This window comes from Tursiops truncatus, chromosome 21 (genome assembly GCF_011762595.2).
Source record: "Tursiops truncatus isolate mTurTru1 chromosome 21, mTurTru1.mat.Y, whole genome shotgun sequence".
NCBI lineage: Eukaryota > Metazoa > Chordata > Mammalia > Artiodactyla > Delphinidae > Tursiops > Tursiops truncatus.
Genome location: NC_047054.1, coordinates 33,337,154 through 33,352,023, shown reverse-complemented (window position 1 = coordinate 33,352,023; position 14,870 = coordinate 33,337,154). Strand labels below are relative to the sequence as shown.

The following is a 14,870-nucleotide window of genomic DNA, read 5'->3' as shown; positions in this document are numbered from 1 at the left end:
GAAACTAACAGGTATGTTAGAAAGAGTATAAAAATAAAAATATAGATGAAACAACCGTAAGGTAAAACAGAATCACAATAGTAAACAAGAGCAGAAGGGAAAAAAAAAACAAGAGCAGAAGGAAGGAAAAAAAAAGGTAGAAAAGGCCTTGGCTATGGAGGGTGGGGCCTAAGCAAGGGTGAGGTTTGGGCAGTGGGTGGGGCCTATGCTTAGGACTCACACAGCTGGAAAAGGCCCTGGGGGTGTGTGTGTGTGGGGGTGGGGCTTAGGCTCAATGGAACAGAAGGGGCCCAGGCCTGCCTCTGGTCTCAGAGGACGGGGGACCCGGCCTGGGAGCCCAGCTGGCTTCCTGGGCCCAAGTGGGCGGGGCAAACACCCTCTGCTCCTCTCCTGCTCCTGCCGTCCCGGAGGGCCCCTCCTGCTGCCTCTCCTCCTCTCCCCCGGCCTCCCTCCTATGCCTCCAAGACCCATGCATCCTGGAGGGGGCTTTGGAGGGCGGGAGACCCAGCCTGGGAGCCCAGCAGGCTTCCCAGGCTCAAGTGAGTAGGGCAAATGCTGGGCACTCTGCCCGCTCCAATCCGAGCCCCCGAGGGTCCCTCCAGGCATAGGAACCCCTCCCCTCTCAGCCACCCCTCAGGGGCGCTGGTCCTGTCTGGCCTCCACTTCTCCTCCCTGCTCAGTCCCCCCACGTCCTACCGGTTCACTTGGGGGTTCCTCCCATCTCCTTGGGCTTCGAGGTCCCCCACCAGTGTCTGGCAAGCGCCCTAGTTGTGGGGAGATGCCAACTCTGTGTCTTCCCATACCGCCATCTTGACTCCAACCCCCCAAAAAACTACTTTATAAGTTATCTCTTAAAATGAAATGCTAAATAGAGGAAATGACAGTATTCCTCTATTATAATTAGTTTAAAGAAAATAAGGCTTCACAGAGCACATACACATACAGACAGCCTGGTTCATATGGGTAATTTCAGGTATACTGTTTTTAAGAAAACAGCAAATAAACTTAGGAAATTTTAAATGCATTCTAAGTTGCTCTGAGCTGTGTACAGTCAGGAATTTCTTACAAGCTAAAAATGTGCATATTAGAGACATAAAGTGATGGACGAGCACCCTAACAGCTCTAGATAATCCTACTAAAATGACAGTAAAGAAATAAAAAGGGTATAAATCCACAAGGATGAGGGGATACCACAGCAACTGGAAGAGGTCAACAAAACGATGGAAAATGGTAAGCTGATAAGTTTTGACTGACTTAGAAAACCAGAAAGTGCTAAAAACCTGTCAACTGAGGAAGAAAGGTTCAGAAATCAGATGTATCAGGTATTTCCAAAACTGGAAGTCAAGGGTGGGGCTGAAAACATTTTAAAATGTAGACAGAGTCCTCAGCAGCCAAGATCCTTCCTCCAACCCTGAGCAGAGAGGTGACAACATCTCCCAACCTGGGTGTGTGTGTCTGTCTGTCTGTCTTTTTCTTCCTCACACAGAGCTCCTAAAACCCTTGTAAATTCCTGAGTGATAAGAGCACTCGGGCATCCCTTCTACTGAGGTGATTCTGGTCGGGCTCCTGGATGGCTCCTGGTCACCAGAAAGACCAAGCCTTGATTAGAAACTTGGAATGTTCAGCCCCACCTCCCATCTTCCAGACAGGAGAGAAGGGCTGGAAATGGAGTTAATAATCGATCGTGTCCACGTGAGGAAGCCACCATTAAATCCCAACAGTAGGGGATTTAGAGAGCTTCCAGGTGGGTGAACACATCCATGTACCAGGAGGGTGATGCACCTCAACCCCACAGGAACAGAAGCTCCTGTGCTCGGGACCCTCCCAGATGTCACCCTATGCACCTTTTCATCTGGCTGTGCATCTCTGTGTTTTATCATATCATTTAATAAACTGGTAAACATAAGTAAGTGTTTCACTGAGTTCTGTGAGCTGCTCTAGCAAATCAGTTGAACCCAAGGAGGGAATTGTGGAACCTCTGATTTATGGCCCACCAGTCAGAAGCACAGGATGTGCGACTGGCATTGGGGTGGGGCAGGCTTGTGGGACCGAGCCCTTAACCTGTGGGATCTGACGTTACCTCCAGGTAGACAGTGTTAGAATTGAGTTAAACTGTAGGACACCCAGGTGGTGTCACAGGGCACTGCCTGGTAGGGGAAAAATCCCACACACATTCAGTGACTAGAAGCGCCAGAAGTGAAGTGTTTTGTGGAAGTAAAGAAAACACATAGGAGAAGGAGGACTAGGGTTTTCTTAAAAAGCCTGGGCAGCAGACAAGTGGCTTTATTTTCTGGAAAAATCCAAAGCAGAAAGAAATACCAGACATAGCAGAAGGCAGGGTGAGGTAAAGGCTGGAAACAAGGAAATTTAACGCTGATACACTGAATAGCTGAGATGCCCCCCACCCCTGTCTTCCCCTGCCAGAACTGACCCCCAGAACTGTGGCAGCCAAATGTACATTCTTCAGACAGCTCTTCTTCAGAGAAACAAAGTAGTCAAGAGAAAAGACCCAGAAATACTGACATATGAAGACGTCAAACAAAGCAGCCATGCCTCCACACTAACTTCATGGTAAACCCCTCTCGGTGACAAGTCCTGCAACACGCAGGGATGCCAAATCATTTTCCTGCTTCCACTGTAAGTATGAAAGGAGAGCCAAGAACTTACCATTCATTTGAGAAAAATGTTTACATTAAAGAGACCAAAACAAATAAACAGAAAAATGAAAACATATCCCACCCATGAAATAAACAAGATGCTATTAAATAAGAATACTCAGAGAAGATAAAAAGAGCTCTTGTAAATTAAAAATGAGTGCAGATAGGTTAGAAGATAAAGCTGAAAAAAATCTCAAAAGTAAATAAAAACAGATAAAAGTAAGAAAAGACAACCTCAGAAGTACAACATGCAACTAAAAGGCATTCCAGAGAGAGCCGACAGAGGAAAGAGAGAAGACATTATCAAAAGAACATATAAAAAAAAAAAATTTCCCAAAGCTAAAGAAAAGGTTAAAACGAAGGAATGGGAATCTTCTCAATAGAGGCTGAAAGAAACAGAAAGACAGTTTTAAAAATCTAACAGAGAATGATTTCCAATCTAGAATTCTATCACTAAAGCTCGAAGAGACTGAAGACACTTTTAAATTTACGAAACCTCAGTAACAATTTCCATCACAGCCTTCTAAGAGTTTTCTTCTATTCAAGGATCTGGTCTATAAAATGAGAGTAAAGCAGGAAAGAGAAAGATGTGGGACCTAGGAAACAGGGACCTGACACAGGAAAGAGCTATGGACCAGACACACGGTGCCCAAGTCCTTGGAGAAGAAAAGAAGGAACTGAAGGGTTACCTGCTGTGCTCAACAGTAACGTGACATTCTACATGAGCAGAGAGTCGGGGAGACAGATAATTTGCTGGTAAAAAGAGAACAAAACTAAATAAAAAAGCCAATCTGTTAAAGGAAATATAAATATATGATGAAATGTGGGTCTGCATGAACCATGAACTGATTACTGTGATGGAGACAGTATAGGAGACTGAACTCTGTATCTTCCATAGCAGGAGTAATGTGTAAAGTGAAAAAATTAAAAATAATCAAGCATATGATTTAGAATATAGAGGTGATTTTAAGAAAAAACACCTAGGAATTGTTGCCTCCGGGGAGTGGGACTCTGTAATGAGAAGGAATAGAGCAGAGATTGCTATTTTTCATTCAGTCTCTGACTTTTAAACTCATATGTGAATTGTTATTTTGATAAAAATTATCATTAAGAAAAAAGTCATCCAAACTAAAACCTGCGACATTCAGACAGGGAATATTAACGAGGTGTCTTACTTACCACACTGTGTAATTGGCTGCATTTAACTCGATAGCATCTCTGGTTAGTTTAAAAGCTCTTTCACTTCTCTCGTCACGCTGCAGGACAGCCCGGAAATAATCATAAACATCCTGAACTAGAAACAGAGCACACAACTGCATTAGGATGGTCTTTCTTGTTTAAAACAACCACTATAGTACAAAATGTTGTTTTACTCTATGAGGAAGATACTTTATCGTATGTATACGATTTATAACAATACGCAAAAGAAAGAAAATCCATGACTATGACTGCCACCCTGATAACTTGTGTCACAGCCAGGATGCACGTACGGGGGTTGATGCCTGACTCCAGATCCCCCAGAGACCTTATGCATTAAAGAAAAATTAAGAGTGCATATATCCAAATATATTCACTTAGCTGTTTTTCTCACATTTTATTTTGATCAGTTTTTTTTAACTGAAAAAGTAATATACACAATGATAGAAAACTCAAACAGTACAAAAAGGTTCATGCTAAGTTTCCATTCCACTAAATTCCCAGTTCTTCTCCCCAGAAGCAACTGTGGAGTGATTCTAATGTATCCTTCCAAATATAGCCTATGCACACAAAAGTACATGTTCTAATTCCATCTTCTCATTTTTTTTTTTTTTAATACAAATGAGATCACATCCCATTCTAATGTCCTGGGCCTTGCTTTTTTCACTCATACATTATTCAAGGTCGTATAAACTAGTAAATATCTCTATGGAAAACCACTTGGTAATATCTATTAAAAATTAAAAACTGGGGACTTCTCTGGTGGTGCAGTGGTTAAGAATCCGCCTGCCAATGCACAGCACACGGGTTCGAGCCCTGGTCTGGGAAGATCCCACATGCTGCAGAGCAACTGAGCACGTGTGCCACAACTACTGAGCCTGAGCTCAAGAGTCCGCGCGTCACAACTACTGAAGCCTGCATGCCTAGAGCCTGCAAGCCACAACTACTGAGCCCATGAGCCACAACTTACTGAAGCCCACAGGCCTCGAGCCCATGCTCCACAACAAGAGAAACCACCGCAATGAGAAGCCCATGCACCGCAACAAAGAGTAGCCCCCGCTCGCCACAACTAGAGAAAGCCCGTGCACAGCAACAAAGACCCAACACAGCCAAAAATAAAGTGTTTCTCTAAAAAATAAATAAATAAATAAAAACTGACTACTCATTGACCTAACAATTCCAGTTCCAGTAAGTTTTCTTACAAATATACTCCTGTATGTGCCCAAAGCATCCAAGGAAATTTACATAAGAAATAAAGAAATGAAAACTGGAAACAACTGAAATTTCCATGAGTAAAGAATGGGTTAAGTCCATCACGGTACACCCATACAACAAAATCCTATGCAGCTATTAGTAACGAGGCTGGTCTGTTATGTACTGAAATGGAACAACTGCTAAGACAGGTTGTTGAGTGAAAAACATAAGGTGCAGAGCAGCAGCTATTCGTTTAGTTAAAAATATATGCTTATTTATGAACATACGAGTTTGAGGAACAAGTTGAGAAGATGACATAATTTTCAACCACATTCCCCATTACAAAGTTTACTACATTTTTCAAACAGTTGCACAGCATTTCGTTGTATGGGCACTCTATACCTAACTCGTCCCCTATAAATGAATGTTTAAATTGTTTTCATTCTTTCACTGTCCTATCATGGTATGTTTCTGCACACACGTGCAAATTCAGTACATCTGTAGGATGAATTCCTACAAGCGGAATTACTGGATCAAGGTTACGTGCACCGTTGATGCTGACAGACAGTGCCAAATTAACCTCTCAAAAAAGGTCTGTTCAATATATAGTCCCTCCAAGAATGTATGAATACACCGATTTTTTTCCACATCCTCACTGACAGAGTATCAAAACTTCTGATCTTTGCCAATCTCTTAACTGAAGGAACTTAGACCTTTACAAATATTAACCTATTTTACTCTCATTTCCACAAGAGAAACAGGCTTAAGAGAGATTAACAAGTTCACATGGCCCAGTGTACTTTGGAGACAGAAGTTAAACCCCAATCTAGTCTGACACCAAAGCACACACTGCTAATCACAATGCTCATTTCACTGCAGCTGAAATGCCTTCACATCACAGCACAGGTTAACATAGAGAACAGACTAAGGCCCTAAACAGACTACTAAAGAAACCCAGGTGTTAAATACTCCTCAATACTTGTTTTTCCACAATTAAAAATTTATGTGGACATGCTATGCTATTTTTCTTTAATTTTTATTTATTATTTATTTGGCTGCGTCAGGTCTTAGTTGCAGCATGTGGGATTTCATTGCGGCACGCGGGATCTTTTGTTGCAGTGCACGGGCTCTTCGTTGTGGTGCGTGGGCCTCTAATTGTGGTGTGTGGTCTCCAGAGCGCATGGGCTCAGTAGTTGCAGCGCGCAGGCTCTCTAGTTGTGGCGCATAGGCTCCAGAACATGCGGGCTCAGTAGCTGTGGCGCATGGGCTTAGTTGCCCCACGGCACGTGGGTATGTTCCCTGACCAGGGATCGAACCTGCATCCCCTGCATCGGAAGGTAGATTCTTAACCACTGGACCACCAGGAAAGTCCTGCTATTTTTTCTTATAGCATATAAATTTCCAGTTACTGACAGGGTTCACAAACTTTTAGGAGGTCAATATGCATGAATACAATGTCAATATATCCTGATTTGCCTAACCATTCTGCTACTACTGGTTGTTTTCAATTTTGTTTTATAAAAATCACTACCTTAAGCATCCAATGACCTTTCATTAAAAAATTTTAAAAATTAAATATACAATACACACATGTATTTATGTGTGTGCATGCAAGCACACATGGGTATGTATAGTTTCATTAGACTACAACCCAAAAAAGAAATTATCAGAGGAGAGCATGAATAATTATAGCTCTTTCTGAACATACAAAGGTCATCTACTCCTAAATACTATCTTTAAAATGCTGAATTTAATTTATACCAGAGTAAAATTTAGAAACAATATAAATGGTAAATAACTATGGAATATTATGTGGTCATTAAGAACCAAGCTCCCAAATATTTTAAAATGTGTAACAAAATGCTTATAACATGTTAACTCTATATACAATGTATAAACACATTATTTTATATTCACACATGCACACATACATAGTATAAACCTAACTCTGTGGAAACATATTTTCCGAGGAGTGGAAGGCTATACACCAAATGTTAACAGTGGTTAGTTCTGGATGATTATACTCTTCTTTTGATGTTAACATCTTCAAATTTTTCTTCGATGAGCATGCGTTACTTTAAAAAATATTTTTTTTTGGCTGCACTGGGTCTCCGCTGTGGCGTGTGGGCTTTCTCTAGTTGAGGCGAGCAGGGCCTACTCTTCATTGTGGTGCGCAGACTTCTCACTGCGGTGGCTTCTCCTGTTGCAGAGCACGGGCTCTAGGCGCGTGGGCTTCAGTAGTTGTGGCACATGGGCTTAGTTGCTCTGTGGCATGTGGGATCTTCCCAGACCAGGGCTTGAACCCATGTCCCCTGCATTGGCAAGGTGGATTTTTTTTTTTTTTTTTTCGGTACGCAGGCCTCTCACTGTTGCGGGCTCTCCCGTTGCAGAGCACAGGCTCCGGATGCACAGGCCCAGCGGCCATGGCTCACGGGCCTAGCTGCTCCGCGGCATGTGGGATCCTCCCAGACCGGGGCACGAACCTGCGTCCCCTGCATCAGCAGGCGAACTCTCAACCACTGCGCCACCAGGGAAGCCCAGCAAGGTGGATTCTTAACCACTGCGCCACCAGGGAAGTCCTCCAAAATATTTTTAATTAAAAAGAAATACATGTTCCGGGAGTCAGCCTGGAGGGCACGGAACACCATGCGCCCGCTTGGCCGCGCCATCCGGGTAGGGACGTGCACGGCCCTGGTCCCCCAGCCAGCCTGCCTGGGACTGGGGCGCAGCCCAGTGGCTCCCCGCCCGCTCCTCTCTCCTCATGCAGCCCCTCCGTACGATCCCTGGCGTGAGGCGGCCGAGCTGAGGCGCTGAGAGAAAAGGGAAATTGCAAAGCTCATCTACAACCAGATCGACAGCATATTTTTTTTAGGACTCAAGAATCAACATTGGGCTATTTCCTAAGATTAAACCATGAAAGCCCACTTGGAGGCTGCACAGCCATCTGCACACTTGAACCTGAAAATGGACTTTTTTCATCGGGGAGATCTCGTTCTTCAGCTAAATCATCAGAAGTGGTGAGAAGAAAAGATCCCTACCCGACCAAACTCCTCCAGACAAATTAAATCAGTCTAGCGAGGAATGGAGCTGTACAGATCATTGGCCAGATGACCATCTTCTGCTTGCACCGCCACTGAGCCATCCCTCTAGGACTGCCACCTACATGCAGGTTGCACCCAGTGCAAGGCATCCAGCTAAGGCAGGGAATGGAAGCTGAAATCCTACCGCATTCACCAAGCCGAGTTTATTGGTGCATGGCCGTGTCTGCCCAGACGATGTGGCTCCTTTTTCAAATTTTCGCCAACGCACCCTGTATGGGCTAGTGGCATGTCTGACCACGCCACTCCCATATCCCAGTCCTACCCGGAATTCTATTCCTTACCTCAGATGGATTCAAGATTTTCATGAACAAGTTAGGTTTCTTCCAAAAGATGAAATATTTGACCCAAATTGAAATTAATTTCATAGGTAAAGCTCAAAATATTACCATAGATGTGAATTATGTATGTATTTATGTATACATGTATATACAGTTATGTAGATACATATGTCTATGTATCAGAAGTTAGCACAACTTAAATTTGGTAAATGTTTAATATAAAACTATTTTGAGTATTCAAAAAAAAAAAAGAAAAGAAAGAAATACATGCTCTTTGTAAACACTGCAAACAATATAAAAGTACATGAAGTCTCCCATATCCAGTGCTACTCCCCAGTGCACTGGATCTGTATCACTGGTAATGGCTGTTACCAGTTGATATGTCTCTCCAGACATTTTTCTAAGCAAATAAATGTAATCTTGCTCTTGTTTTTTAATGAAGTTGGCATAACACTTTCATTCTGCTTTTCATTTTGGCATTTCCCCTCAGTGATATGTTCTTCCATGCCTGTGTATACACATCTACATCATTCTTGTTTCACTTCCATACAGTGGGCCTGGCCTAATTTACATGTCAATGCTATTTTTTTGCAGAACAGATTTCTATAAGTGGGACTAGGATACTCAGTCTTAGGGCTATATGACCCTATATAATTTAGGGTCATAAATAAATTTGGGATTATATAAATAGAATTTTATATTCATTAGATTTTTTGATATTAAAAGTCTGTTAATTAAAAATTACAAATTTAATATACTGTCATACTCAAAGTGTCTAAAACTTATGTGCCTTTTTTTCACTCAACACTGTTTCTGCAATCTGTCCCTATTATAACAGATCTAGATCCTCTTATTGGTTATGTAGCACACAGCTGTATGACAACGATACATTTATCTATTCTCCAAAACACAAATATACAGCTGGTTTCCAATATTTTGTTCTTCCAAAAAATGCTGTGAATTGTAACAGCTATCACACACAGTGCTTACTATGAGTCAGCCACTGTTCTCTTATTTCATGTGTATACCTCACTCACTCTATAAAGTAGTTACTACTATCGTCCTCATTTTACACAGAAGAAGACAGAGATAATGAGAGGTTAAATAACTTGTCCAAGGTTACAGAGTCAGTAAAGTGGTGCAGTTAGAATCTGAACCAGGTGGTCTGGCTCTGAAGTCTGTGCTCTCAGCCTCCTAGTACATGTCTTCTGATGCCATAAGCCAGAGTGAACCCAGAATGTATCATGCGAAGCAGCATTTCAAGGTTGTAAGATATGAGCATTTTCTAGTTTTACTAAATATACACGCAATAGTGCTTTCTAAAATGGCTAAACATATGAAAACTACCATCTGAAAAGCACGGATCTGTTCGTATGTCTCAATATCTGATATCATAAAACAGTTTAAAATTATCTTCCATTCCTAATGATAATGGATTGTCCCCCTATTTAATGGCTAACGAAATTTTTTCTTCTATGAACTACAAGTTCATACCCTTTGTCTATTTTTTGATTAGTTTCCCTGTTTCTTTAACCTTTCGTAGGAATTCCTTATAAGGTTCTGAATATCGATCCTCTGTTTATACATCTTCTCCTACACTGCTGTTTGCTTTTTAACTTATTCATGGTGTCTTCTGTTGCACAAATTTAAAATTCTGATATAATCATTTATCAATTTTTGATCAATGGGTCATTATTTCTCTCTTTTCCTTTGTGGTTTGTAATAATGATATTTATTTATTTATTTATTTATTTATTTATTTTTGCGGTACCCGGGCCTCTCAGTGTTGCAGCCTCTCCTGTTGCGGAGCACAGGCTCCGGATGCGCAGGCTCAGCAGCCACGGCTCACGGGCCCAGCCGCTCAGCGACATGTGGGATCTTCCTGCACCGGGGCAAGAACCCGTGTCCCCTGCATCGGCAGGCAGACTCCCAACCACTGCGCCACCAGGGAAGCCCCTAATGATATATTTAAGAATTAAAAATATTGATTTTTTTTTTTTACCCTGAAAAAAAAGGTTTTATTATTTTTAACTAAAGAGAAATGAATGACTGTGTCAGTTTTCAAAAGGTACCTTATGAATCTGGAAAAGTTGTGGTTTTCATTTCTCAGATCACTAGTGAGGTTAACATCTCTTCATAGATATTTCTATTTCTTCTAGTGAATTAACTCTTCACATATAATATCTCTCACCAGTTTGGAAGTTTTGCAGGTTCATGCAGTTATACCTTCTGATCTTTTCCTCAATCAATTTGGAGTTTTACATCTTGCCTAATAATGCCTTCTTTACCCTAAGAATGAAAGATTATTCTATTTGCTTTAGTATGTTTACAGTTTTGCTTTAGGACTTTAATTCATCTGTAATTTATTTTCATGTAAGATATGAGATAGGGATACAATTCTGTTTATATTCAAATCCACAGACAACTGTTACAAAACCATTACTTGATTAATCCATCTTTTTCATACAGATATGAAATGTCCTTTTTAGCAAATATTGAGGTCCCACCTATACTGATGACCTATTTTTAGTTTCTTTATTAATCTATTTATTTCTGCACCAGTTCCACATGTTAATTATTAAGTTTAGTAGTACACTTTCATATTTGATAAGGCAAACCCTCACACTATTATTCTTTCTTTACATTCTTGACATTATCTCATAATCAGAAAAAATAATAATCGCTTTCTGTAAAAGAGGAATGATCTTGGATAACAGAGCCTTAACTGAAAGAAATATATACATAAAACTACAAAACTTGCATTCCATTTTGTTTACCCTTTCCTAGAAGAACAACTAACAATTAACATTTGCATGGCCTTCAATTTACAAAGCATTTCACATTCATTATGAAAGAATACTTTGTCAAAGAAAATAATCCACTCACTATCAGTAATATATTCCAGCTGAGCCTAACATTTCACAGCTAAAATATATTTCAAAATGCTCATGTTTCAACAACCAAAGTTTATTCTAAATAAAACAGTAAATCATTTCTGTTGTATCTCATGTGCAGATTAAACACTAAATGAAAAGCACAATCACACAGTAGTTACTATGTATTATAATGTAACATTCATTATTTAAACTTAAAATACGTCCACTCTTTGGACAAAATAAAACTTTTAATCATGAAAATAAATTACAAAACCCCACAAGATTAGCTTAAGTCACTTAGATCTTTATTAGACAAAAATCTGTCATCTATCTAGTCACATAGTTGTGAATTTCAACTTTGCTACTAAGTTTGACTTACAGACCTTTCCCTAATAAAAAATAAACTTACATTTTTCACTATAAATGATCTGGACCACTGGATTGGGGCCATCATTCTGCGGCACTGGATCTATATCAGCCCATTCTGCTCTGTCCCTGAAAATACATATATTTTTCAGTGATTATATTCAAGCGTGTAAGGAAAAGAAGAAATCTGATGTTTTTTTAAAAAGGCAACAATTACACTTTAACTTACAAATAATGTAACCATGGTTGGATTCTTCAAGACCAAGTGTTGCCACTTTGTTTTACATATTAAACTTTTAAGTAAAAGAAAAATAAAATGAATAATTTTCCAATTAAAGTTAATAAGTCAATAGTTTTCAAATTTAAAGTTTTTACATAAATGCAAAAGCAGGTTTTTGTAGCAAGTACACAATAGTTTTAAATTGGAAATCAATCTAATTCATTGGTCTAATAAGGCTCTTTGGAATCAGTCAACAGTTTAAAAAAAATTGAATAACAATTTTTTATTTGAATACTCTGAATAACTAGAAAGTGATATTTAAAAGTAAAAGTAATCACTATCATTTTTGTACACTGAGAGGTGGTCCAGGTGGTCAGTAGAGTCTGGAATCTGTGGAACACTGGCTCTACCACTTAACTAGCTGTGGGATCCTGAGGAAGTTACTTAACCTCTCTGGGCCTCAATTTCTTCCTTTATAAAATGGAGATGATACTATTACCAACCAACCTTAGAAGGCTACTTGGAGGTTTAAGTGAGATAATATGTTAAGCTCTTAAAATATGCATAATAGTAAGCATATAATACATAGTATTATACTACATATACACTATTATACTATATATACCCTAACACACACAGTTAGCATATACAATATTATACAGGAAATACACTAAATGTACTATATAGTATTACTGTATGCTTAAATATATATGCTATATGTTATAAATGTAGCATATAATAAATACATACAATAAGTATTCAATGAATACTACTTCTCATTATCAATGCTAAAATAAATTACAGTGGCAACACTGGGTGCCTATAGACACTGCTGTGTAAACTGCTCAGTGTGACCAAATTTTCGTTAACCACTCTTTTACTTACATTCTTTTCCTATTACCCATTTTTCAGTTCTCTGTACTCATCAGCTATTGACAGCAAAAATTCTGTGGTATCTAGACAAATCCTAAAATTGTGCCCATTATACAAGGAGAAATCCAGGGGAAACAATTACTCGAGGTGTGAGACCTATATGGGGAGTGGCATGAGAATGGTACCGCTGTCCTTTAGGCACAGGGAAATAGGACACAGTCAAGGGAAGAACCCGAGTATTTCACAGTTCAGAGAGGAGGTCTGAGGGCTATGGGGCCACCTCAACCAACTGAAATCACTAACACTGTAAACTCCAAGAACGAAATGTGCATAGTGGCTTTCACTCAATTCATAAACAACCTACGCAAATCAGTCATCTAATGAGTTTACCTAGAACTACAGAAGAAAAAATAAGACATGAGAAAAGTAAGGACTTCTCAGTCGTCTCTGCAGGTTCAAAATGCAGCTGGGGAACCAGCATGACCAATAGAAAGCAAAGAACTAACGGGGACGGGACTGGGTGGTGGCAAAGATGGAGAGGAAAGGTGAGAAAGTTACAGCAGTACCCGACACTGCACATGGCTTGCACTAAGCACGAGGCGACGAGGGGATGCGTAACGGAGTTGAATTCTCATAGTCTCATCCTTACAGCCTAACTCGGTGCCTGGCTGACGCTGGGCGCTAGAAACACTGAATGAAAACGTCCCGGTCCCTAAAGATCTTACGCTAGCTCTCTCCGTTTCCGCAGAACAAACCACGGGAAGCCCCGTTTCTAAAGCGAGCCAATCTGGACCTTCTTTGCGGTCCGACTGCACCCAAGCCCTTTGGCATTCGGACTACAGCAGGCCAGCGCTGTGGGTTCCGGAACCTCCACCGCCCAGAACGGTGACAGAGCGGGCCCCACCCCGCCGCTCCCGGCCGCCGGACGGCGAGGACGCGCTAGCTTCTGCCGCAGCCGCGCCCCGTGCAGCGCCGCGCGCGGGGGAGGGCCTCCCGCCCCGCGACCATGCCGTGGGCGTTACCTGTACAGGACATAGGTGGGCGAGTCCAGGCTCAGGAACCCGTCGTCCATAGGGGACGCCGCCGCCTCTTCTTGCGGCAGCTGGGGCGGAGGGGGATGCGGCTGGGGCGGCGGCGGCTCCGGCTGACCTGGCTCCCCGCCCTGCGCAGCCTCCCCGACGCCGTCGGCGGCCGCCATCTCTCCTCGGCTCCCAGCGGAGGAGGTGCCGGAGGCCCCGCCCCTGCCCCGCCCCTCTCACGGCTACTTCCGGTTTTTCCGCTCCTACCATAGAGACGCGGGCCGGAGTGCCCAGCGCCCGCGCCTGCACCCTGGCCTGGCCGTCCCTGTTGGGCGCGGTTCTGCACTTCGGGCTGCATCACGCCACCTGGGGCACCAGATTTCCCACTCGTCCTGTCCGCAGGCCTGTCCGAACGCTTGTAGCTGGTGCTTCGGAACGCACTAGTGTTGTTAGTTGTTAGTGTCGGCGGGAGAAGCTTGGGAGCCCTGGATAAGCAGCTCGCGCCCGTGCTCCGCGTTAGCCATCCAAGGGCATTTACGCTCCTTGCACACATTTTTTTTTTTTTTTTCTTTTGGATGCTGAGTTTATACCGCAGAATTTCAGTAATCCAGGATTTTAGTCTTTTGAAATTAAAGTTCTAATTATGCAAGGAATATGGGTATACATTATAGGAAAGGTAAACGTTTAACACTGACTACCTAGTATATGCCGGGCTTGCTCATGGCACAAAATAAGCTCTGCAGTCACGGGCTTTGCATTCTAGGGGAGGATAGCAGAATACGCCCCAAAATATGTATGTAGGAGTACAGGACATGCCACTCCACAGATGCTGCTTTGGTGTTTTGGTTATTTTGAGCTGTTGGCACTTGAAAAACAGTAAATGTGGGGAGAAGCTTCTCCGAACTCCCTTACATTTCTAAAGACAGACCCTCCAAAAGGAACTCAATTGCCGTTAAGTTCCCTCCCTGGGAGTTTCAAGAGTGGAAGTGGATGCCACACCCTGACAAGTTTTGTCAAATTGTCACATCCCCAACCTGTTCTTCTAAGGGCCCGTTCATCGTTCCTAAAAACCTTTTACTCTCCCCCAAG

At 41.9% G+C, this 14,870-nt stretch overlaps 1 protein-coding gene across 2 annotated transcripts in view; it reads right to left on the bottom strand.

Moving 5' to 3' along the window:
• The window catches only part of FNTA (farnesyltransferase, CAAX box, subunit alpha), a 30,145-nt gene extending 16,159 nt beyond the window's left edge, over positions 1–13,986 (bottom strand). The window contains exons 1-3 of one of the 2 annotated variants that reach the window (XM_033848774.2): positions 13,785–13,986; positions 11,713–11,798; positions 3,837–3,951 (exon numbers count right to left, since the gene is read on the bottom strand). In XM_033848774.2, coding sequence (XP_033704665.1) covers positions 3,837–3,951; positions 11,713–11,798; positions 13,785–13,960 — 377 coding nt within the window. In that variant the 5' untranslated portion in view covers positions 13,961–13,986. The remainder of the gene's footprint in view (positions 1–3,836; positions 3,952–11,712; positions 11,799–13,784) is intronic. The other variant, XM_019921226.3, reaches the window with a different exon arrangement.
• Between the last annotated feature and the right edge of the window lie 884 nt (positions 13,987–14,870).